Here is a 24,682-nt window from a genome sequence, read left to right as displayed (position 1 = left end):
TATTTTCACATCGCTGAGATGCATTTGATTAGTTCCCATCTGGGGCCAGCTGCTGTGGTAGTTCATGACCAACCTTAAACCAATGACAGCATCCTATTGTGATCAATTTGGAGAAAAAAAAATAATCCACAATAAGTCAGATCATCTTTAATCCATTCACAAAAGCTTTGAAAAACAAACCAAAACAACCTCATGTTATTGCCAGTGCTGATTTTTTAATAAACCCCATTTAGGAACAGATGATGCATAAAGGCCATATTGTGCCTATTGTTCTCCCCTGGTAGCTCATTTTCATCACGCACTTTGGGACTTACTGGTAATTTCTTCAGTCTTTTTAACCCCCTCAATGCTTAGAACACACAGCTGTGAAAATCTCTCCCATTTACAGACTTCATACTGTCATTTTCCTTCCATTTTGGGACATTTCAATGAAAACCAAGATGACTCAGCTGAAGACGGCTGGAGTAGTATTTCAAATGAGAACTACATCGAGAATTAGTTCATCGAAACTCAGGAAAAAATCAGAAGGGTTTGATTAGGTATCAGATGGGTGCCTGTGATTTTTTTCCAATAGCGAAAATGATAATATAAAGCATTCTGACATTTTTGCTTCACAACCATGGCCTGCAATGTTTACCAGGAACATAAACATTATATAAATTGTTAAGAACTCAAGCAACAAGAATTACATACTGTTCTAATCAGCATATGGCAATGTCAAAAGAAACAAGATACTTGTTCAAAGACATATTGAGAAAATTTGACCAAAACTGTACTTAAAAGTCATTTTTAATTGCATTTACGCTTAAAGTGAAAATTGCAGTATGCTGAACCTTTTTTTTTTAATTCTTCTTTGATGCTAGACTTGCCAAAGACTTATCAAATGAGAACAGGCCAGAAAGACAGGTGAAGAGCGCTCAGATAACGTTCAGCTTCCCAGCAGCAGGCATGCCACATGCGTTACATCTCATCTGCCTCCCAAACAAATAACCTTCTCCAAGGTGGGGGTAAAAATTATATGATCATAGAAATCAGGAAGGAAAAATAAGCAATTCCAAAATAAAGTCACAGCAGCCCAATTCAGACTGGCTAACACTACGTACGTTACTGCTGATTCAGTGCAGTAGCAGCGTACTTCCTTAGTGAGTCTTAACAGTCAATGCAAAGACTATTGCAACAGTGACAACCTTCCAGCAGACTTGTATGCTTACTATTTATTACAACTCAGAAGAATAAGCTGATAGCTAGTTTTCATCAGAAACATAATAAAAGTTGTAATCCTGTTAAAAAAAAACACTCGAGTGTAACATAAATTGTACAGGCAAAGATATTAATTCCACTCCATATACTCCTCAAATCCAAACATATTCCCCGTAACAACCAAGGTCCTTTCTCACCCTTCAAAAAACCAAAGAATTTTCCACAAATATAATTTTCCTTTGGAACCCCTGAAAGCCACATAAACTGCAAACCTGCTCCTAAGAAAGCTCCCAGAAAGAACGAAGTGCCCTGCAACTGAAGACGGGTCTTTATTTACATACTCGGTCTACATCAAAGATAACCCTGTTATGGAAATGCATTGAGACCAGGCGCATACGAGATGTAAATTAATTTTGGCTGTTGCTGACTTAGGCTTGTGAATTGAAGAAGCCACACGTTTTTGCTCAAGCCTCTGAAATTCCCAGTCAGAAGCACAAAGCATGACATTGTGGGGGGAAGCAGCAGTTTTGCTATTTATCATTTACGCGTTCAGTACTTGGAAATCAAACACTTTTTTTTATTATTATTATTATTTTTTCTCAGCGAGCTTGCCAGTCAAAAGTCAAGACGTTGACTCCCTTAGCAAAAGCCCTGCGTGAAACACAGCTCCCGAAAACAGCAAGCCTCGGCCAGGGCATGGGCCACAGTGTGCCCCATACCGCTTCGGTCATCCCTTCACCTGTACTCGGTGTGAAGGAGACAGAGAAGCTTCTCCAGTGCCTCCCAGCCCTCCCAGCCCGGCCGGCAGAGCACGGTGCGCTGGCACAGGGACCAAGCAGAGGGTTTTGCAGCATCCCTCGGGTAAGTGGCTCCAGCAGGGAAGGCAAGCAGGAGGGAGCGAGCGGTGGCCCACCGGCGGGTCACCTCGCTGCACGCCACAGGGACCCTCTGGGTGCCGCCGGGGCACCCACCGCCCGCTCCTGCCGCAGCACAACTACTTGAAGGCTCCCACGCCGGGAGGGAACCCCCGGCTGAGCTCTCCGGGCACTCGCGGGCCCTCCCTGGGCTCGCCGGACCGAGTAACAGTGCCTCGCGAGTTACCGTTGCCCACGCCAGCCCCTCACAACCCCCCCGCACCAGCACCCAAGGGGCTGCGGGAAGGCGCAAACGCCCAGAGCACCTCGGCCGCCGCCCGGCACCCCCTGCACCCCCCAAGGCGGGCGCGTTTCGGGGAAGAGGGGACACCCCTCCCCTACCCCCGGCCTTAACGGGACGGGAGAGCCGAGCGCCTCCGCGCCCCACCGCGGGTTTTACGCCGATCGCGGAGAAGGCGGAGGCGGTGGGGTACGGGGTAGCCGAGAGAGCAGCAGAGGTGCAGCCCCCCCGGGGACAGGGGAAGGGGGCGGGAGGAGAGCACGGGGGGAGGATCGCACCCTACCTGTGGTTAAATTGTCATTGATCTTCAGGGGCACCCTCAAGATGTACACCAGGAAGAGCATGATGAAGAACCACAGCGTCCAGAGGTAAGTCCAGGACCAGACGATACAAGACTTCAGCTGTTCCAAAAAGCCCGTCCCAGCTTCAGCCATGTTTTTGGAGGAGGGGAAAAAGAAGAAAAAAAAAAAAAAAAAAAAAGAGAGAGAGAGAGAGGGGAAGGGAAAAAAAAAAAAAAAGCGCACACAAAACCAACCCAAACCCTGCTCTCTGCTGCCACAACCTCCCAGCGTGTATTTGCGGGCTGATTCACGCCTCCCCGCGCCGGCTCTGCCCACCCCGCCGCACGCCCCGCCCGCCGCGGGGAGCGGCCGCGCCGCCGCTGGGCCCCCCGGCGCTACCGCCCCCCCCGCGCTACCGGCCCCCCCGGCGCTGCCGGCCCCCCCGGCGCCCCCCTCCGCGGTCCGGCCCGCTGGGACGCGCCGCTGCGCGCTCCCCGCCGCTCCGGCGGGGCGGGTGGGGTGTCAGGCACAGCCGCGCTCCATTGTAACTCGCCCCCGCCCCACTCCTGCCGCCGAGGGGCGGGCAAGGGAGAGCGGAGCCCAGAAACTTCCCCCGGCGGCCCCCAAATCTCGGGGGCAGGGGGGTGCGGGGGCCGGGGCGGGCCGTGCCGCGGCTGCAGCTCCGGACCTGCCCCCAGCACCGCTCCCGGCGCGGGCAGCAGCTGCATGATGAAATGCGGGGAAACAGCGAGAGGCTGCGGGCAAACGGGGCGAAGGAAAAAAAAAAAAAGAAAAGCAAGCCAAAAGGCCGTGCAACTTCTCCCACGTCTTTACGATTTTGAACAAGAATTTCAGGCGGTGTTTTCAACATGCAACAGGACTTAAAGCCTAAAAACGGCTCCTGTAGGATGGCTTGGCTTTTTTGTTTGGTTTGGTTTGGGTTTTTTTCAGTGTACTTGTCTGCAGGTCTTGCTGGGATAACATAACAGACTTAAAACTGCAGCTTTGCTTGTGTGTTTGTGTGGACAGTGCCCATCAGAGTCCTGAATTGGAAAACTCTCCCCCTTTGGAGGATACTATATGGCACAAGAAATACATGTGTCTCATTAAAACAGTGTGGATAAAGCATAATCTTCAGGTCATAAGCTTGTACTTTTGTGAAATATGTTTTTCTTCTTCCATGAGTCCCTTGATGAGGTATTTCTCCATGAAATAAGACCATACATACATACAGAATGGGACAAAAAATCAGGGGCCAGTTAAAATAACTCATCGCTACTTTTTTTGTTACACGGGTTACAAATATTTAAGTAGACAGGCACCATATACTGCAATTTGTTTTGATCTCTCTTCCACAATCTCTATCGAGTGGAATAATACTTCCCAGCATTTTAAGAAATGCGTTTCTAAATTCTTAGTGTTTCTTAAGCAGTACCATAAGAACAAAAAATCCCGGAGAATTTTTCCGACTGGTAATAGCCATTCCGTCCTGGGATTTTCTAGTCTGCCAATGAAAAAGTTATCATAGAGAAAAACATTGTAGCTTTTCCAGAATGTTTACAATACCTAAAACATTAACCAAAATAAACATGTAGTTGTACAAATGGATGCTTTCTGAAGTTAGCAAAGGCACCAAATTTGTTCCTCCAAACTGTGCTATGGGACTTGAAGCTGGATGGGGAGCACTGGCTGTGTCTTGTGCATTTGATGGTGACAGGATCTTCTGATGAACGGACCATGGTCCACATAGAATATTGGTGCAAGACTGGCAGAAGTTTTTCCTGCTAATAAATCACAAAAGTTTTAAGACTAGATTAACTACAAAAAGGTCATTTATAATTTAGTTCAATACCAAAGAAAAAAAAAACATTTCAAATATTTCGGCTTCCCCTTCCAGTTATAAAGGCAAAAAATACTTGACATAAGTCACATCTGAAAAAAGTCAACATTATTCCATCATGCAGTTATTTACAAATCAAAATATTCATCTTATGTTCTCTTATGTATTATAGTAACCAAAAAACTAAGCCATTTTCTCACTTTTATATTTTTTCCACTGCATATTTTAATATCCAGAATATTATTGCTTATACTTAAAAATTAAATATGATTATGTCCTTTTATGTACAAAAGGTGGAGCTGGTTTAAGGGGCTTTTAAAAAAATATCTTTATAATAAACTTTTCATATTATTAAGCTGTATTTTATTGAAAAACTGTAGTGGAATGTATTGGTTGCTTCAGCTATGCTTTGCTTATGTCCCCTGTATTACTAGAAGATCAAGACACTGTAAACTGTGCCCACTTAATGCATAGTTATTAATTTCATGCCTTTCTTCCTTTAAGCACTACTGTTTCTTCTTCCCCTGGAATTCCAGCAGTTATTAATATTTTCCAGTAATGTTATACATTTCACTCCTGGACCTCCAGTGTTTTTGCAGTGAGCATAAAGTACTTAAAAACCAAGCTGCGAACAGAGTCCACCTCTTTAGGCTCCCAGTAGCACACTTCTATGGATTCCCTATTGCTTGCTACACACAGAGATGTTAATAATATTAATAACAACATAAATTAACAATACAGAGGAAGAAGAAGAAGAAGAAGCAGAAGATAAAGAACAAGTAGAAGAAGCATAGGAAGCAGAAGCAAAAGAAGCATGAGCAGAAGAAGCAGCAGCAGAAGAAAAGGCAGAAGCAAAAGCAAAAGAAGCAGCAGCAGCAGAAGAAAATGCAGAGGATGAAGAAGAAGTAGCAGAAGCAGAAGAAACAGAAGCAGAAGCAAAAGAAACACAACAGGCGTGGAAGAATAATCAGACACAGAAGAAGCAGATGCAACACAAGAAGAAGCAGAAGAAGAAGCTGAAGAAGCAGCAGGTGCAGAACAAGAACCAGAAGAAGCAGAAGAAGCAAAAGAAAAAGAAGTACCTAGAAGGAGAAGAAGCAGCAGAAGAAGGAGAAGCAGCAGCAGCAGAAGTAACACAGAAAGAAGAAAAAGAAGCAGAAGGAGGAGGAGAAGAAGGAGAAAAAGAAGAAACAGAAAAATAAGAAGCCAAAGAAGAAAAATAAACGGAACCAGAAGAAGCAGAAGCAGTAGAAAAAGCAGAAAAATCAGCAGAAGAAGCAACAGAAGAACTTGCAGAATAGGCAGCAGTGGAAGCTGCAGATAAATGAAGAGAGGTGGAAGAAGCAGAAGCAGCAGAAGAACAAGCAAAATAATAAGCAAAAAAAATCAGAAGAATAAGAAGCAGCAGAAAAAACAGCATGAGAAGCAGAAGAACAAGCAGAATAAGTAGAAGAAGCAGAAGTAGAAGCAGAGGCAGAAGCAGACAAAGGAGAAGAAAATAGTAATAAGAAGAACAAGCAGAAGAAGGAGGGAAAAGCAGAAGAATAAGCAGAGGAAGCAGAAGCAGAAGAACAAGGAAAATAATAAGCAGAAGATAAGCAGAAGCAGAGGAAGAAGCAGCAGCAGCAGAAGAGGAAGAAGAAATAGAAGCGGAAAAAGACCAGAAAAAGAAGCAGAATAAAAGCAGAGGAAGCAGAAGAGGAAGCAACAGAAGTAAAAGCAAAAGCAGAGGAAGCAGAAGAACAAGCAGAATTAGAAGAAAAACAGGAAGAGGCAGGTGAAGAAGCAGCAGAAGAGGCAGGTGAAGAAGCAGAGGCAGGTGAAGAAGCAGAAGCAGGTGAAGAAGCAGAAGAGAAGTGAAAGTAACACAAGAAGAAGAAAGGGAAGAACCAGAAGGAGAGGAAGAAGAAGCAGAAAAATAAGCAGAAGCAGCAGAAGAAAAAGAAGCAGAACCATAAGAAGCAGTAGAAGAATCAGAAGAAAAAGCAGCAGAAGAACCTGCAGAATAAGCAACGGTAGAAGCTGCAGATGATTGAAAAGAGGTGGAAGAAGCAGAAGCAGAAGAAACAAAAGAAGGAGAAGCAGAATAAGGAAAAGCAGAAGAACCAGAAGAAGCAGAAGAAGAACCAGGAGCAGAAGGGCAAGAAAAAAGCAGAAGCTGAACCAGAAGGAGAAGAAGCTGCAGAAGAAGCTGCAGAAGTTGCAGAAGCAGCAGAATGAGAGGAGGCAGAGGAAGCAGAAGCAGATGAAGAAGCAAAATAATAAGCAAAAGAAGAAAAAGATAAGGAGCAGAAGAAGCAGAAGAAGCAAAAGAAGCAAAGGAGGAAGCAACAGAAACAGAAACAATAAGCAGAAGAAGTAGAAGAACAAGAAGCAGAACAAGACCAGAAAAATAACCAGAAAAATAGCAGAAAAAGAACCAGAAGCAAAAGCATAAGAAGCAAAAGCAGACACAGAAGAAGAATCAGATGCAGAAGCAGAAGCAAAATAATAAGCAGAAGAAGCAGCAGAACAAGAAGCAGTAGAAACAGACGCAGAAGGGGAATACGATGCAGAAGCAGCAGCAGCAGCAGAAGACGCAGAAGCAGCAGCAGCAGAAAAAGAACCAGAACTAGAAGCAGGAAAAAAAGAAGAAAAAAAAAAAGAAAAAAAAGCAGGAAAAAATTATGAAAAAAGCAGAAGAAGCAAAAACATAAGAAGCAAAAGAGTAAGAAGCAGCAGAATCAGATGCAGAAGAAGAATCAGATGCATAAAAAGCAGAAGCATAAGCAAAATAATAAGCAGAAGCAGCAGCAGGAGAGGAAGCAGAGGAAGAAGCAGCAGAAGCAGAACAAGAAGCAGAAGTAGTAGAACAAGCAGCAGAGGAATGACAAGCAGAAAAATCCCAGAAAAAAGCACAGAAAAAGAACAAGAAGAAGCAAAATCAGCAGCAGACGGAGAAGCTGCAGACGAAGGACAAGAATCAAGAGATGCAGACAGAGAAACAGCAGGAGAAGAATCAAGAGATGCAGACGAAGGAGAAGAATCAAGAGATGCAGACGGAGAAACAGCAGGAGAAGAATCAAGAGATGCAGACGAAGGAGAAGAATCAAGAGATGCAGACGGAGAAACAGCAGGAGAAGAATCAAGAGATGCAGACGAAGGAGAAGAATCAAGAGATGCAGACGGAGAAACAGCAGGAGAAGAATCAGAAGATGCAGACGAAGGAGAAGAATCAAGAAGATGATGTAGAAGAGGCAGAAGATGATGTAGAAGAGGCAGAAGATGATGTAGAAGAGGCAGCAGCAGCAGAGGCAGATGTAGTAGCAGCAGAGGCAGCAGCAGGATAAGAAGCAAAAGCAGAAGAAGCAGCGGAAGAAGAAGCAGCAGCAGGACAATAAGAAGCAGCAGCGGAAGAGGAAGAAGAAGAAGAAGCAAAAGAAGTATAGGACAAAGATGAAGAAGAAGAAGCAGAAGTAAAAGAAGTAGAGGACAAAGAAGAAGAAAGAGAAGAACAAGATAAAGCAGAAGATGCAGAAGCAGCAAGAAGAAGGACAAGAAAGAGCAGGAGAAGAAGAACAAGATGAAGCAGAAGAAGAGGAAGCAGAAGTAGAAAAAGGAGAAGGAGAAGCAGAGGATGCAAAAGAAGCAGCAGAAGAATCACAACACAGTAAGAAGATGCAGAAGCAGAAGAAGTAGAAGAACAAGGAAGATGCAGAAGAAGAAAAAGCACAAGCAGAAAACAAAGCACAAGCAGAAAAAGAAGCAGAAAAAGCAGAAGCAGCAGCAGAAGCAGCAGCAGATAAATGAGAACAGGCAGAAGAAGCAGCAGCAGCAGAAGGAAAATAAGCAGAAGCAGCAGCATAAAAAGCAGAATAATCCACAGAAGAAGCAGAAGCAGCAGAAGGAGGAAAATTATTAACATAAGAAGAAAAAGATAAGCAGAAGTAGAAGAAGCAGAATAATAAGATGCAGAAAAAGAAGAAAAAGACCAGAAAAATAAGCAGAAAAAAGCAGAAAAAGAACCAGAAGAAGTAAAAGCATAAGAAGCAGCAGAAAAAGCAGAAGCTGAAAAAGTAAAAGCAGAATAAGTAGATGCAGAAGAATAAGCAGATGCAAAAGAATAAGGAGATGCAGAAGGAGACAGAGAAGAAGCAGAAGAGAATAATAAGCAGTAAAAGAAGGAGAAGATAAAAGAACAGAAGAGGAATAAGAAGAAGCAGAAGATGCAGAAGAAGCAGCAGAAGCAGCATGAGAAGTTGCAGATGTATCTGCAAAAGAAGCAGAAGCAGCAGCAGAAGAGGCAGAAGAGGAAGAACAAACGAAATAATAAGCAGAAGAAGAAAATGTAGAAGCAGAAGAATATGCAGAAGAAGCAAAAGCAGAAGAAGCAGAACCAGAAAAAGCAGTGGAAGAAGAAGCAGAAGAACAAACAACAAGAAGTATAGGAAGCATAAGAAGCAGAATAAGTAGAAGCAGCAGAAGCAAAAGAAGCAGCAGCAAAAGAAGCTGTAGAAGAAGCAGAAGAAGCAGCAGCAAAAGAACCTGTAGAAGAAGCTGCAGAAGAATGAGAAGAGGCAGAAGAAGAAGCAGAAGAAGCAGCAGCAGCAGGAAGAAGAAGCAGAAGCAGCAGCGGCAAAAAAGAAGCATAAGAAGAAGAATCAGAAGCAGAGGCAGAAACAGAAGAAGCAAAATAAGCAGAAGCAGCAGAAGCAGCAAAAAACCCTGATGCAGATAAAGAACCAGAAAAACACCAGAAAGGGAAGCAGAGAAAAAACCAAACCCAAAACCCAGAAAAAGAAGCAGAAGCAAAAGTGTAAGAAGCAGACCTGTAAGTAGAAGAAGCAGAAGCCGAAAAACCAAAGCAGAAGCAGAAGTAGATGCAGAAGTAGCAAAAGAAGCAGAAGCAGCAGCAGAAGAGGATGAAGAAGGAGAAGAAAGAGCAGGAGAAGTAGAACAAGAAGTAGCAGAAGACAGAGTAGAAGAAGCAGAAGGAGTAGAAGAATCAGCAGGAGAAGCAGCAGCAAAGTAGAAGCAGCAGCAAAGTAGAAACAGCAGAAGCATAAGCAGAAAAAGCAGAAAAAGAAGCAGATGCAGAAGAAGCAGAAGCAGAAGACAAGCAAAATAATAAGCAGCAGAAGAAGATGACAAAGGAGAAGCAGCAGCAGAAGGAGAAGCAGCAGAGGAAGGAGAAGCAGAAGATGGAGAAGCAGAGGCCGAAGCAGAACAAGCAGAGGCCGAAGCAGAGGCCGAAGCAGAAGAAGTAGAGGAGGAAGCAGAACAAGCAGAAGCAGAAGAAGTAGAGGAGGAAGCAGAACAAGCAGAAGCAGAAGAAGTAGAGGAGGAAGCAGAACAAGCAGAAGCAGAAGAAGTAGAGGAGGAAGCAGAACAAGCAGAAGCAGAAGAAGTAGAGGAGGAAGCAGAACAAGCAGAAGCAGAAGAAGTAGAGGAGGAAGCAGAAGCAGAACAAGCAGAAGTAGAACAAGCAGAAGACGACGTAAAAGAAGAAGCAGAAGAAGCAGAATAAGTAGAGGAAGCAGAGGTAGAAGAAGAAGGAGAAGCAGCAAAAGAAGCTGCAGAAGAATGAGAAGCGGCAGAAGAAGCAGAAGCAGCAGGTGGCAAAACGGAAGTGGAAGAAGTGGAAGAAGCAGAAGAAGCAGAAACTGAAGAAGGGCATATCAAAACCCAAACCTCTGCATTAGGTGAAGAGCAATTCCCTGTTAGGATATCTGGACTCATAACCAGCTCAGTGCACTCATACAACAAATCACATTTCTGTTGTTCCTGTTAAAGAAGCATCTAAGTTGCCATTCAGGACAAGTTCACAGCTTAGGCTCTGTTTACCACAAATTATCTCTCTTTCAATTCTGTTTGAAAGGAGTATCAAGTATTAATAAAAAGCCTTAAAACTTGCATTTCACAAGTCAGAGCAGCAAACTATTCAGTACTATGAAAAGACACTATTTTATTAAGCGTCATCTGGCTCCAGGCATTCATTTGCTAAGTCAAGACATGACAGAATATAGCTGATGATTGGACAAAAATGATTTTGAAAAAAATATTTTACCTTTCTGCTAAGATTTTCCACTGAATTATCTCACTCATTTAAGTGTTTTCTCACACAGCCCTTCAGGTACCTCAGTTTCTACCTCAAAATAACACCTATAATAGTGTTTGCACTTAATTGGCTTGCTATAAACTGAGTTCAGGGTTCCTAGTTTTTCTTACGACTGTTGATGACTTTGCTAAATGAAATCAGGAAGTAGAAGCAACTAGAATTACTAAACAGAAGGTACAATGAAGTTATTGGTTTTTTACAGAAGGAAGAAATGCCCTTGAACTTGGGTCCTGGCAAGGTAGGACCAGTATGCAGCAAAAATCTAGTTTGAAAATTCTGCCCACCAGATCTTTTTATGGGTCAAGATCCAAACTAGTGGTGGTTTTAATGTTTGGGTTTCGGGTTTTTTTTTGTTTGCTTGTTTTTTAGTTTTTATTTTTATTTTTTTATTAATTTTTTTTTTTAACTAAACCTTAAAATCTCTTCTGTCTGAACATTTCAGAGATCAATAACTTTCTCTAGGCCCACAATGTACAATCCCCTTGGAGCCTGGCTATAAAATAAGATTGCATCAGCTTTCTTGGCAGCCGAGAAATGGGCAGGCACATTTGTCAGGGACATTCAGAAAGGGCATGAACAAGACCCACATTGGCTGCAGACATCTGTGAGCACTGGAAAACATTGTCAGCTTGGTTCAAAGGAGCCAGACATCCCTCTGACCTTCAGCTGATGCCTGGTTAGCAACTGAATCCAGCTAAGAACTGTCATGCCCAGCACCTTTCAGTCTAGATATTAATTAAAACACATACATACACGCACCTATGTATGCATGCATATAATTACATGTGTTTCTATATACACATAAATACATATGAATATAGTGCACTTATTAAACATATCAGATGCACATTAAACAATATCAGGGTTGAACTGGAGATGGCAGTCTAAACTGAAATCAGTGATGGTGAGAAACAGCATGCCAATGCGAGTGAAAGCACTGAAGGAGAGGTCATGGGATCCCGTACCCAGCACTTTTCAGACATACCGAAGTCTGAATAAAATGGCTTAAACACTACAAAAAAAAAATCTGTTTTCACCTAAAGCGTACGGTCCTTAGTCACAGCCTAGAGAACTGAAAGTATGCTAAGAAAGACTGAAGCACAAATTCACGATTAATTTACAATTTAATCAAAGTACTTTCATTAAAACAAAGATACTTCAAAAGTATGAAACTACAGACTTCTGAACAGTGTGCCCAGGCTGAAGTTTCTGTTCCCCATCTTAAAAGTGAGATATTATGGTACTACAGCAATATTCTTTGGCTTAAAGGAAGACAGTAATCTTTAAAAGCATGCCACTGTTACTAATGAAGAGAAGTCAAATAAGCGTTCATATGCCTCGAGCACCACTTGTCAAAAACCTTTAAAAAATCGTCTTCCTCATTACTTCCAAAACAGTACGAAGGTGGGAACATGGGGATGAAGCTCTGCCCGTTTTGTTGGTTCAGAAAGCAGGGGAGCCGAGTTTGAGGGAACCGAACCTTCAGATTCCCAGAGATCTGCTTAAACTGGAGGAGGATGGAGAAAACAACAAGGCGGCAAACGCCCCTAACCCCAGGGGTTGTCCATGGGCAGGGGGACTCTGCCAGAAAACAGGGTGACCTAGAACATGCCTGGGCAGTTAGTTGTAGGGGAGGGAAGAAAGACCACCTGAAAGTCATTTTACGATCTTTACTGACAAGAACATCAACCAACAAGCTGCCTTAATTGCAAGACAAGTTTAAACCGGCTCAGTTAAGGGTCCGGTGTCAATGCAAAGACCGGGCAAAGAAAAGTGTTACCAAATAGCTGGTGCAGCTCAGAGCAGTGTTTCAGTATTTTCAAGTAGTGTTAGAAATAATCTTAACCAGAAAAAGAACGCCAAGCCCTGAAACAAACAAACAAAACCCCCAAACCTGTTTTCTTCTTTTGCTTTTTGCCTAACAAATGACTTTCATCCCTAAAAAGAAGCTGGGAATTCTAACCTGACCATCAGCACACTGAAGCATCAGTGCGGGGTAGAATGGCCCATCCCAAATACACACAATTGCTAAAGCACATTGAAATGTATATATTTTTTCTAAATCTATGGAAACATCCCCCAGTAGCACTTACATATTTTTATGAAGCAAGTGGACATACACATTTATTGACACATTTTATGAAGTTCCTTTATAAAACCAGGTGGTGGAGCGAGGCATGTCAGTATTTGTACAAGATGGTATGTGCTTAGGATTCATAAAGGAGTCATGTGAGCTGCAAGATTCACCCCTGGTCAAAAAAGAGCTCTCAGCAGTCAGTCTGGCACCTGCATCCACACGTTCCATACATCGCAGGAGGCAAACAAGGCTGTGGGAGAAATGGGGAGGCAGAGACAGATGGTGAAAAGCCCAGAGGGAACCAGTGCTGTTGTCTCCCTTACCCATTTAGGTTGAGGAAAAGGACAAGAGCTCATTTCCCAACATTCATGCCTTGGACTGAAGCCAAACAGTAAATCTGCTCTTTCTTTTCTTAAGGAGATGCATTTGTGAGTGCAGAAAATAGAGAAGACACGGATTTTTTTTGCTGTTTAGTGTCTTGTCTTTTTTTTTCTTAAGAAGAAAGATTTTCGGAACGGTCTTTAATTTGCTGAGCATTGATACTATATTTAATAAATGAACCATTTTAAGAGAGAAAAAGATCTCACCTCCTCTGAAATCTGCAATTAGCAGAACATAGTTCATCTTTCTCCTATCACTTGTCAACATAACATCTTTACTCACTACGTATCAGTAAAAACACAGAAATCCACCAACAGTTACATTTCACTTAATCTCCAGAAACTCACATGAAGGAAATTGAGCGGTTACAGTGCTGAGTCATGTACAGATAATTATTGCTGCTGGAGGCTGGCAACTATTACAGAGAATAGGAACAGCTCTGACTGCAGGCAGACAGGGATGGAGCAAACAGTACATCCTCTACCATGGAAGCAGGTAGCATCCAAACGTCAGGCAATTTCCTTCTATCACAGATAAACCGTTGCAAAACCAGCTACCAAAATATCCTTTTGCCTTGCCTGACACAATTCATTCCTCCTTGGCTTGCTTGTCTCACCTCTTCACATCCATCCAGTACATCACAGCTGGGAAAACCTCTCTCTGCAGTCCATGGAGCCCTCACCTTCTTTCCCTCCCCACAGATGAAGGTCTTTGTGAGATCTTGTCTTCAAATTCAGGCTACAGAACAATTGTCTGCTTTACACGTTAGCTTCATCATACCCTACTTTCTTTCCTCCTTTGCCCTTCAGTCTGTTTTGCTTGATCTATATTCTTGCTGGTTCACCATGCTGTGAACCAGCATTGTCTCTTCTGCACCCAGCAGTCGTTCTTCACATCCAAATTCCTTTCTCACTGGATCCTTGCATTCAGTCCATCCCGCCGCCTCCCCTTTTGGTAATGATGCAATCACTATCCAAAATTACATTAACCTCACTATATTTAGGTTATAATATCATGGGAAAAGGAGGAACATATTTACTGATGTGTAGTGAAAAAATATACCCAGTAATCTCTGCCTGAACAGTTGACAACCCCGTCGTCAACAGACAAGATGTCATCTCTTCAGGAGAGAGTGTTCTGGAAAGGAAAAGCCATGATGGCCATTTCTTCAGTAAAAGCAGCCCGGCTGCAAAAGTGGGATTTCAGAATAAGCCTAGCCTAAGACTTAAGCTAACCCACCCTCTAAACACTCGTGAAGCAGCAGAATAACTCCACAGGCAGTGTTCCTCACTTCTGAGGTGGCTGGGGAATGCAGCCCCTGTCTATAAAACATTTCCCGCGCAGTTAGCAGGAGCTGACAGACCCTGCAGCCTGGGTGGCCCTGCACGTGCAGGTCCAGGAAAGAGAGAATGAAGCTTGCCACTGGTACAGACACCTGGGTTGCCCAACATCCTAAAAAAAAGCTTGGTATTAATGTTGGTGTTGACTTCATATCTTGCGTTGAAGCGGGATGCTCTCATTTGTTACGTCATTGATTTCACCTCTTAATATTAATCTGAACAGTTCATCTCTCTTTTCATCTACATTATTCAAATAGGTTGTGTGCTCTTTAGCCAAACCCAGACCCAGGTGAATTCTATGTTACAATATGCTTTTATGTAACATTTTTGTGTTTCAGCCTCCTGATTGTGAAGAACGCAGAAGAGTAAGGTGATGAAGTCCCACCTGGTCCGAGAAGATTCTCATCCTTCTCACGCCTGCTAGTGTTGGTAAGCCCAAAGTAAAATGACTTCCCCTGTCACAAATTACTGCTAGCTTATATCCCACTTACGATGTCTTATCATACAGTTCTGAATTTACTGCGCAGCCAAGCAAGTGTAACTAGAGGGCCTTAGCCAGGACCGTTACACACGCAGGGGCGAGGTGGCTGCCTTCAGCCCCAGGAAGCACCATGCATCTCTCTCTCACATACCCCACTGGCTCGTTAGAGAAAAAGGTGTGTTTGCACCGAAGCGCCAGTTGATACCTGGCAGCCCCATTATTCAGTACGTATCCCTGGCCTCATTTGCCGCCTATTATTGAAATCCTGCTGTAGACACAGTATTTTCTATTCTCTGAAGGCTTCTTTCATGATGCTTGCTACTACAGTACCAAGCACTTCATAGACCTCAGGCAGACTTTTTCCATAAACCCTTTTACAAACAGAAAGCTGTGAAGGAGAAGTAATAATACTAAATATAGTCACTAATATGTGATCTTGGGCATTGCTGAATACTCATGACATCATACTTGTTGAATTCCAGACTGATATCAGTTTGAAATAGCAAGTTTCTGCAAATCTGGGCTTCTCTGGGCTTGCATGCCCCAAGGTGAGAGACACGAGCAGACCCATAGCTAGGAGGTTTGTAAGGAGCGTTAAATGAAGACAAAATGCTTTTAAATGCCAGCATCTGCTGCTGTGCGGGCAAAAGGGTGGTGGCTGCGCAGCTGTAGAGTGAGAAGAGGTCTGCAGCGCCTGGGAGGAGGCACCAGGGTCAGGGCAGCAGGTTCAGCTCTGGCACCAAAATGCTCTGCAGTGGTTCTGGGTACATAAATGGACCATAGTTGTACTTGCACCAGAGCTTCATACAGACACAGACTTGTGAGAGGTCAGTGTCACTATGAAGCTCTTTCTCTCAGACTTGTTCTCCTTACCAAACGGTGATCACGCAAGGGCAGTGCACAGCCTCTCGCGACAGACGCGACAGAGGTGATGTGCCCAGCATCAGGGGTGCTCTGCACACCGCTGAGAGCGATACATGCGGCTGGTAGCTATCCGAGAGGCTTTTAATTCCATCCCTTCTCAATATACCCTGCCCTTTCCACACGCTGTCCCTTAGAAACAGGACTCGTTTTAATTCCTGCTTCCACTATTCAGCCATTTTCAGAAAGAGAACACTTTCTTCTGCTTTCCCCATTGCTTTTAGTAGAGATATTAATGTATTTTTCTTGCTCTCAATCCCCACAAAATTAGCTGTCAGACCTTTTCCATCCTGATTATATAGACTGCTCCCAAAGTCTTTATCTTTTCTATTTTGCACTTTCATCTTCTGTGCTCAGGTTTTAAATCCATAAGAACTCCTCTCTTACAGGCTAGCCCCTGTCTTCTCTGGATAATTGGTTTTAATGGCATACCTTCCCCTGTGCTGCTACGACAGGAACTCTTCTGTCCCCACCTTAGTTCCAGACAAAACACACACCTGATGAATCCTCCTTTACATGTGACTCCAGTGTTGCCTTACTTCACCTTCTGTTTGGACCCAATCGGTGCAGCTAAAGAAGCCAGTTTGTCTTCGTTCTGCTGACCCGATCAGTTACTCTGTGTAGCAGCTGGGAAGAGGAACAAGATGAAAACCCTGGTGGGTAAGCAGGGAGCTTCACCTATGCACTTGATACTTTCCTCTCAGCATTTTGAACCTTGCAGGCAGGCACAAATAGCCATTTTGAAGGGTGGTTGGGTTTTTTTTCCTAACAGTTTCATGAATAGACTATGAGAGATTCTGAGCAAAGGACACAGTAATAGTTGCTGCTTCCGTGTTTTCCACCACCAAAGACAGCCACAATTGTAGCAAATCCATCATCTGCAGTGAAAATCCACAGTTACAGGTAGCCTTGGAACCTCTTTCTTTTGTTGGTGACTTTGATTTTTCCTGGAACAGCAATCCCTGATTGTGGGATTGCCAAGGCTGCATCTGCTACTGCCCTCTTTCTCAACCTTATCATCTGTGTTTTGACCGAGGCATTGCGTTACCACACCGTGTCTGCAGCTACAATTAGAGTAGCAACTCTGCTATGTCTGGAAGGATCTTATCAGGAGGGTGAAGTATATAGTAGCAGGATTTATTCTTTGGAAAATTAAATACTGACACTCTCTACCCTCTTCATTTACATTCAGGTAGAGTAACTGATCACACCAGCGGCTGGTAGGACTGCAAGGCCCACGGTATCCAGCTGAAAGCGCTAAGGAGAGGTAGACAAGTTCTTAAATGCAAGATGATGGCTCACTGAGTTTAGTAATGAACTGGGACAGGAAACATACTCATTACTGACTTTAACAGATTCTTTTGCACCCAGAGAATCAGTTACACAGCAATCTCTTCCTTTGCTTTGCAGCAAAGCTCTGAACCAGACCAGCCCTTCAATTCTTCATAAGCATGTGGGATTTACTTTCTTAGCAGAATTTCTCAGGTTGTCTTCTGCAAACGAGCTCACTCCTGGCACCTGTGACAGTTAAAGGATGACAGTTAAAGGACTCTTCATACTCAGTCCATGCCTACAGGAACTTTCAACAGGCTCTTGAATGACACAGGCTTTTCTGATACTCTATGAGAAGTTCTGCCTAGCTTTGTGGAGGATACTACCTATCCCCCCCCCCCCCCCGAGAACTGCTGGGACATAAAGAAAATGCTTGCATAGATCTTGCATTAGCTACCATCCCATCTTCAACAGTGCATAGCAGGAGAGGTGAGATGGCCTTCAGTGCTTCTAAAAACAGGGTAAGTTCTCCTCCTGGACCCCTAGCTTCAGCTGCCTTGTCAACTCTGACTTTTCCTCCACATGGAAAAAACAGGCAGGAAAAAAGCATAACATGCACTTCCTAGCAGAAGAGAGCATGGCACGTTTTACCTCCCCAGTTTCGACTGACATCAACGCCTACCAGGTACTGCTAAACAAAGTGCCTGCTGTTGGCACAAGTATGTCAGATAACAAGGATCCAGCTTATCACCCTGGACAAGTTCACAGCAGGCCCTGACTCTTCATGCCAGAATGCTCTTAGCTCAGAATCCATTTGCTGGCTGGTCCACATCATTAGGATACAGAAAAGTTTCAGTTTTGTACACTCCCAGTGCCTACTTCTCAGTAGAGAAGGATAACATCAGGCACACATACCTAGCAGTTAGGGTTTTTTCCCTCCTTAATTTAGTACAGGCTTTAAAATTATAACCAAAATCTCCTAATTGCTGATTAAGACAATGCTAGAGAATATTATAGCATTCAAGGCCAGAGATTAGCATAAGGAAAGCCTAGCACTATGTTAATATCATGACAGCCTGCAATACCACAAGGACCAAAATGAACAATATGCAGAAAACCCCAAGCTTCTCAAAATGAACAGAAACCAAAAATCAGGATGTAGAGAAAGGACTTCACATGTTGGATTTCATGTAGAAATTAGAGTTGCTGGATTCATTCTTTAGCCTAAAAACTACAGAGCCTGGAGACGCTCTTCAGATACATTCAACATGTTGCAAAGAAAATGGCAACAAGCTGTTTTGTATGCCTACAGCCAAGACAAAAAGAGATAAAGATCCAGCAAGGAAAATTTTAACTTTTCCTACTACCCACCTTAATACTAATAATACCAAAGCCCTACAAAAACTTAGTGAGGAATTTCTTTCAGAGCAAACAAGTCTCTGTTCTGCAACATAAAGTTGAGATGCTCCTGATCCTGCCACACTGTAGAATAAAAAAACCAAGCTTTGCTTTTGCTTTCCATTCAAGTATTTCAAGATTGCCAACACCACTATTGTTCAGAAATCTTCCGGTCAAATATCTGAACTTTGGAGCCTATAACCACAACTGTTTTTTGGCCAATCGTATGCTTTTGCTACCTCATGTTCCTGTTTTCACAATGAAGTGAAAGATTTGCAAACCTTGCCAGTTTTACAGCACTGAAAGCTGTTAACAAAGCAATGTCATGTCAGAAAAATCTGCTTCCCTTCCTCTTTCTGCTACTTAGTTTAAAACTGCCAACAGCTCTTGAAAGCTCAGTTTTCTACTCCAAATGCTTGTGCAGGTATTCATCTTAAGTGTCACAGCAAAGCTGAAAATATATTAAAACAACATCTGTTCAGCTTTTGAATATTTATTTTGTAATGAACTTATTCCTTTTCCAAGCCTCTTTCCCTAATTTCCAAACTATGCGGAAGTTATTACTGCACAGTTAGACCAACAGATGGGAGAAAGAGGTGCTAGGTCACCATGCAAACAGCAGGTTATTAACAGAAGGGCCGCAGAGGCATTTATGGCAGCACCCTCAGGAGTTTTGACTGGGTTAAGACAGACAGTACTGGGACAGGAAAACAGCTCAAGCAACACCTGAAGCGTGCCATTGCCATTTGCAAGGCAGGGGTTCAGAACGGCATGCGTACCCAGGCAGGCAAGCAGGCAGCCTCACGGCACGGCGTACCGAAGACCTCTGTTAGGAGTTAGGAGTGCTCTGCCAGCCTCCATCAGACCTGCGCTCCTGAGTGCAACTTCAAACCGACCCTTTCCTCAGGGCTGCAGCGTAAGGCTCCCACTCTCCAGGCTGAACAGACTTGGTCGAGTGGAAACACGTCACCTTTCTTCCTCAAAATCACATTCTTGTCATCACTTTTATGACCTTACTGACACATCTCGTATTATAACTGGGCATACTGCCTTACCTAGGAGAAGGTGGTATGACTGCATCCCACATCCCAGGGCTGATGTTCAAGACCCTCGCTGCATGACTGGCCCTCTGGCACCTTCACCGCACAGCGAGAATCTAAACATTTCTGCCTTTGGGTACTCACCTTCCAGTACCCAGCTTCTGCAGCAATCCGAGGCAACACACACCACCATCCAGTACCCAAGAAAGCCAGCACACTGGGCAGGGAGACAGCTCAAGCGGGTGGAAGGAAAACATTTTAAATCCATGGCAGCCCAAGAGAATGAAAGGCAAATTATTTTTCCTGCACTTGAAAACTTGTGGCTGTGATTTTTCAGTTAGGTTCATAAACACTTCATTTGCAAAAGAACATATAAAACTGGCTAAAAGAAAACCAGGCTAAAAACATTTGCTCCAGGGAGAGCGATTCCCTTCTTTACCTCGTGGGACCACAGCGCTCTCTGTTTGAGGAAAGTAGCCTAGCTTCCAGGTGTATGAGAGGCAACTTTTGCCTTAGCAGGCAGCTGCACTGTAACTGGCAATCCCTCTGAGGACATTTTTACTTGCCAAGACAGAGACTGTGACCATGTTTTTCTGAACTCCTCCTTACAATGCTGCTTGTCTTGCATCCAGTATTGCGTCAAAGCTGCGGCTCAGCCTTCTACATTATCATTCCCAAGTAACTTCTGAAATAATCTGGAAGGGTAACTCAAACGTTGAGTTGCACACTGAGAAACTACTTATTAAAAGAAGTACTCTGAATTCTTCCACTAATGCCTACAGTAGCTGTACTCAGTATACACTTGACATTGAAAAATATTAAGCACGTTCAAATACAAAACTGAAATTAGTATTTACTGCAAGTCACTATTAGCTTGTGGTGGTGTCCCCGCAAACCAACCAGTAAAAGACTTGAGCAGGCGCATTTACAATCCTGTAAGCTGGAAGTTGTTCCAGATCTGAAGTTATTTCAGACTACAGCTGGTCAGGCAGAAGTCCCTACATGCTCCTCTTAGAGGAATAAACCAAACAGGTTTGCTCCTGCACAACTTTGATTTGCAAGGAAAAGATGCACAGAAAAGTCTAAATGTGTTTACAGAATATATCCTTTAAAGCAATGATTTATCCTCTCATAAGCACATAGATAATACCATGCTGAGCAATACCTGTTAGAGGTAAGCCAATCACAGCAGCAGAGGAAAACACTGCTAAAAAGAAAACCTTCCAAGTATTAAGCATTCATTTTCACAGAAGGAATAAAGTACATATTCACAGTTCCTTTCCTTTAGCTGTGAAAAAAAATATCAAAAAACCACCACATTTTTTGCTTAACCCTGATGAAATTTTCCCCTTTTTCAAAAAAGGAAAGTTCAGCGTTGACATTAGCACACAAAAATTGACACTTCAAGGTTATGAACAAACTTAGTTTAATCTAAACCTAGTTTACAGTTGCATCAGAAGAACAGGTTCAGTCTTGCCACTAAACAAATGCAGCAGAAACTATGTCCATGTCAGCAAGTGATTCAGAATGGTAAGAGTGGATGCATAGAATCAAACTGTTCAATGTCTATACCTACAGTATATACAGTCTGGAAATTCGAAATCTGAAGCTGGTATGATCCTCCAGACATCCTCAACACATAGATGGTTTCAAACTGCCTGAAAGAAACCCGCTGCTATGGACTCATGTCACCATTAGAAGCTGGAGGGCATCTGGAGGGCAACTGGTTCCTAGTTCAGAGAGAGCTCTCCAAAGGGAAATAAGCTTAAAAGCACCAAAACTGCTTTGTCAGCCAAACCAGTACTGGCAAGTGGGGATGAGAGGGGGATTTAATCCCGAACTGCACAAACTACATCACTGCCTTAGACGCAGCTGGAGCCATCCCCTAAAGCGAACACATCTATTAGGATGTTCAGTCTCACACAATACTTTTAACCCAGGGCTGAATCACCATTTACTAATGAACTGTGTTGCAGTGTTCCCAACGGAACCAGCCCACAGAACTATTATTATCAGCATGTAGAATCACAAGCAGCAGCAGTAACGTAATCAAAATTACAATGATATTGAAGTTTCATTCTACCTGCAGTATTGAATTTTCAGACATACAAAAAGGGGCTGCTCAGGAGAACCCAAAAGCAGAATTGCCACTCCTGTTGCAGATGTTCAAAAAGAACAATTGCTTACTTGCAGAAGTTAAAAATTCTTTCATATAAAGGGACACTAAGATGCATAAGATGTAATACACTTCATAAATGCAAGCATTTTACAAGTCCATATTACAAGCCATACTGTCTAGTACATCAACATTGCACAATACAAAGCTTGTCTTTACGTTTTAAAATAGAATATAACAAATAGTAATTCACATTAAGACAACTGCCACAGCAAAATTTCTTAAAGAGAAAGTGCTTCACTTACACAAAATACCCTAAAGCCTACCAAGCAAGCTCTAAAGTTCTCCAATTTACAAGGGGTAGGGGTAGAAACAAAAAAGTGCAATTGACATTCAAAACTGAGAGAAATCAAGAACTCCAAATGTGCCACGTGCCTCAGCTGATACTCAGGTTTGCTTCATCTGCAGAGCCATTACCCCTACACATGATATTTTTCCAAAATGGTGTGCTGTAACAGAACAGTTGATTTACTTATACCTTGGTTTATTGAAGCTATAACTTAATAAATTTGATGTTCAAGGTGTAAAATTACCTCAAACTAAAAATTAACACAACAGGAAAACATGTAACTAACACCAATCTACTTATTTCACCCTTCTGGTGCAATTGAACCTGTAGGATGCTATTCTTTGAAGATAAGGAATTAAGACTATCACAGGACTGAATAAACAGGGAAACACAGTAATACAGTACTTCACAGTAAAATACCTCTTTATTACGAATATATTCAAAACTAGCTTTTTATTTCAGGTAAGAAAAATAGCACGCTGACTTCTAGCCAGTGCTGATTCTGGTCATATGCAATATTCTAACAGTTAGAAAAGTTATTTGCAGTGTTGTGGCCCATTAACAGTTTTCCTAACTGTCCATTCACTGCCTTTTATTTTTAGCTTGTTCTAAAGAACATTTAGACTGTTCTGAGAACATTTCTTCTTGTTGAAGAAATTCTTCAAACAAGGTTTGTATTTAGATCTTAGTTGATTGACAGACTTACTTGACAGTGGCTCAGCATCTGTTATGAGCTCACATACAGCTCATATTAGCCTTCTTGTAAATAACAACGTGGTTCAATAGCTGATCTACGAAGGCAATTAACAGGGCAACTCTCCCGGAAGACTGCAGTAGAACAAATCCCACTCTTCTGCTATACAGTTTAGTACTGTAAAGTAGCAACAATTTCAAGGACTTCAGTTAGTTCTATACCCCTTTATAAGAGAGCACTGAAAAAAAGAATGTAGGGGTATTGCTATTACAATTCAAACAGTAAACTACTTCATATATTTTCATACTTGGTACAAGTTTAAACTCTTTCTCTTGCTATGCTGTAACTTAACAGTTTAAGGTACTTAATTGAATCATGCTGTAAACAAAGATATAAAACCTTTGTGTAAGCTTTACTGGTTTAGGAGTGTGCATAAATACTCGCCTTCTGAAAAAAAGCAGCTGTTTATTTTTCCATCATGAGCGTATAATTACGTAACACATTTTAAAACAGGTTTTCATCCAATTAAAAATGAAATTATGCACTTCACAGAAGCGTTACACAGCATCTGTAATGAAGTCTGTATTTTTTAGATACCTGATGTCCATTTTCAATATGAGATATATCAGACAGGGAAAGTATTCTTCAGACAAATGTATTATTTCTGGCCTTGTAATTTCTTCCATCCTCTGCAGCCCAGTATGAAGCTAGAAGATACCTGTTTTAAGTAGACTTCCATATGTAGATGTTTCTTCAATGCAGATGGAACAATGGATGATGACATTGCAACAATCTCCAAATATGCTGAGAATAGCCAATAAACCACAAGTTTGTGGATGTTTTAAGCAGTATTTAAAAAATATACAGAAGCACCAAAAATAGGCTCTATCAGGAAGTAATCTGATACTCAAATAAATAGAAAATTTGCATTTTAATGTCACATTGAATTTTAGTACATTTCAACCCAAGAAAAAAAATAAACTGACATAGTAATGAGTACAGGATTATATATATTACAATATGCCTTGTTATAATACATTTGTGGCTTTATCATAAAAACCTCAAGGGCAGATGGAGTTTGAGCTCATTTGAGTAACTGTCAGGAACAAAGCATTAAATGCATTTCTCAAATAAGTACTTTTATTTAATTTCAAAATCTTAAAGGAGTGTTAGACCTTGGCCTTTTCTTTAAAAAAAAAAAAGATTAGTTACTACGGAGCTAGCTAAGTAAGTATTCTGAAAGGTTTAAATGACATAGAAAATGCTTTTCCCAATTTTACATACAATGAAAGGATAGATGATTTCAAAAACAGCACCTAAGGCTAACTATGTTGACCTTGACCTAGAAATGCACATTACTGGTCTTCACAAGGAATCCAACAAATTTTGGAAGTTGTCTATTTCACATGAAAGCAAGAGAAAGGGTTATCATATGCAAAAATATTTTCAAACTGTTCTTATTATGTAATTGAAAACTAAAGGCATGGTCTCTTCATTATAAAAAAATAAAGGTACAACAGAAACTCTAAAGGAAGATATTCAGCTATACTGAAGCTGCAACCCTCTGAAAAGAAAGAAAAAGGAAAAAAGCCAATTAGCTAAGCTTTGTGCTCTAACCAAACTACTTACAGTGATTTTCAATGGCAAAAGCCCATGCTGACTGGGTGATTTGACAGTTCCAAATACTTTTTGTAATAATTTTTATTTGTATACAACGACACTAAAATGATCCAGTCATGCAACGTTCACTTTAAGCATTCTGCATCTCTTTTCCAATCTTATAGCTAAGGATCTTGTTCCAGTCAATCTTGGTGCGGGTAACCGGTAATTGTCGACGTAAGGCCTTGAAAGTAGTGTCCGACATAGTCTGGTAATTCTCACTGATAGCAGTCTGTTAAACACAAAGTCATACAAAACAAAGACACGTGAAAAACAGAACTAGGATGTTATATAAAAAGTTGAATGAATAGTCAGTTACCTCCTAAACAGGCTTACTGAAAATACGCTAAATTAAAATCATATTTTATGAAGGAAACCTGT

At 42.2% G+C, this 24,682-nt stretch overlaps 3 protein-coding genes across 8 annotated transcripts in view; 1 reads left to right on the top strand and 2 right to left on the bottom strand.

Annotated features, from left to right (window-relative positions):
* Nucleotides 1-3,045, bottom strand: part of ST7 (suppression of tumorigenicity 7) — a 151,562-nt gene extending 148,517 nt beyond the window's left edge. For 2 of the 5 annotated variants that reach the window (XM_080391009.1, XM_080391017.1), the window contains exon 1: nt 2,639-2,776. Coding sequence is in view for 3 of the 5 variants with exons in the window: in XM_080391012.1 (XP_080247138.1) it covers nt 2,639-2,789 (151 nt within the window). In the remaining 2 variants the exon portion in view is untranslated. Of the gene's footprint in view, nt 1-2,638 lie in introns of all 5 variants that reach the window. The other 3 variants (XM_080391012.1, XM_080391016.1, XM_080391013.1) reach the window with 3 other exon arrangements.
* Nucleotides 3,046-7,445: 4,400 nt separating this feature from the next.
* LOC308066340 (uncharacterized protein) lies at nt 7,446-23,958 on the top strand (the record flags this gene model as incomplete). Its single annotated transcript, XM_080393471.1, has 3 exons — nt 7,446-7,745; nt 8,569-8,629; nt 9,591-23,958. 3 exons carry the CDS (start codon nt 7,446-7,448, stop codon nt 9,980-9,982), a joined length of 753 nt encoding a protein of 250 aa, XP_080249597.1. The 3' UTR covers nt 9,983-23,958.
* The window catches only part of CAPZA2 (capping actin protein of muscle Z-line subunit alpha 2), a 29,839-nt gene continuing 28,711 nt past the window's right edge, over nt 23,555-24,682 (bottom strand). For both annotated transcript variants that reach the window (XM_080391042.1, XM_080391041.1), the window contains one exon: nt 23,555-24,533. In XM_080391042.1, the coding sequence (XP_080247168.1) occupies nt 24,393-24,533 (141 nt within the window). In that variant the 3' untranslated portion in view covers nt 23,555-24,392. The remainder of the gene's footprint in view (nt 24,534-24,682) is intronic.

The sequence above is a fragment of the Falco punctatus genome (assembly GCF_963210335.1).
Source record: "Falco punctatus genome assembly, chromosome: 6".
NCBI lineage: Eukaryota > Metazoa > Chordata > Aves > Falconiformes > Falconidae > Falco > Falco punctatus.
This window is presented reverse-complemented; position numbering and strand designations above follow the sequence as displayed.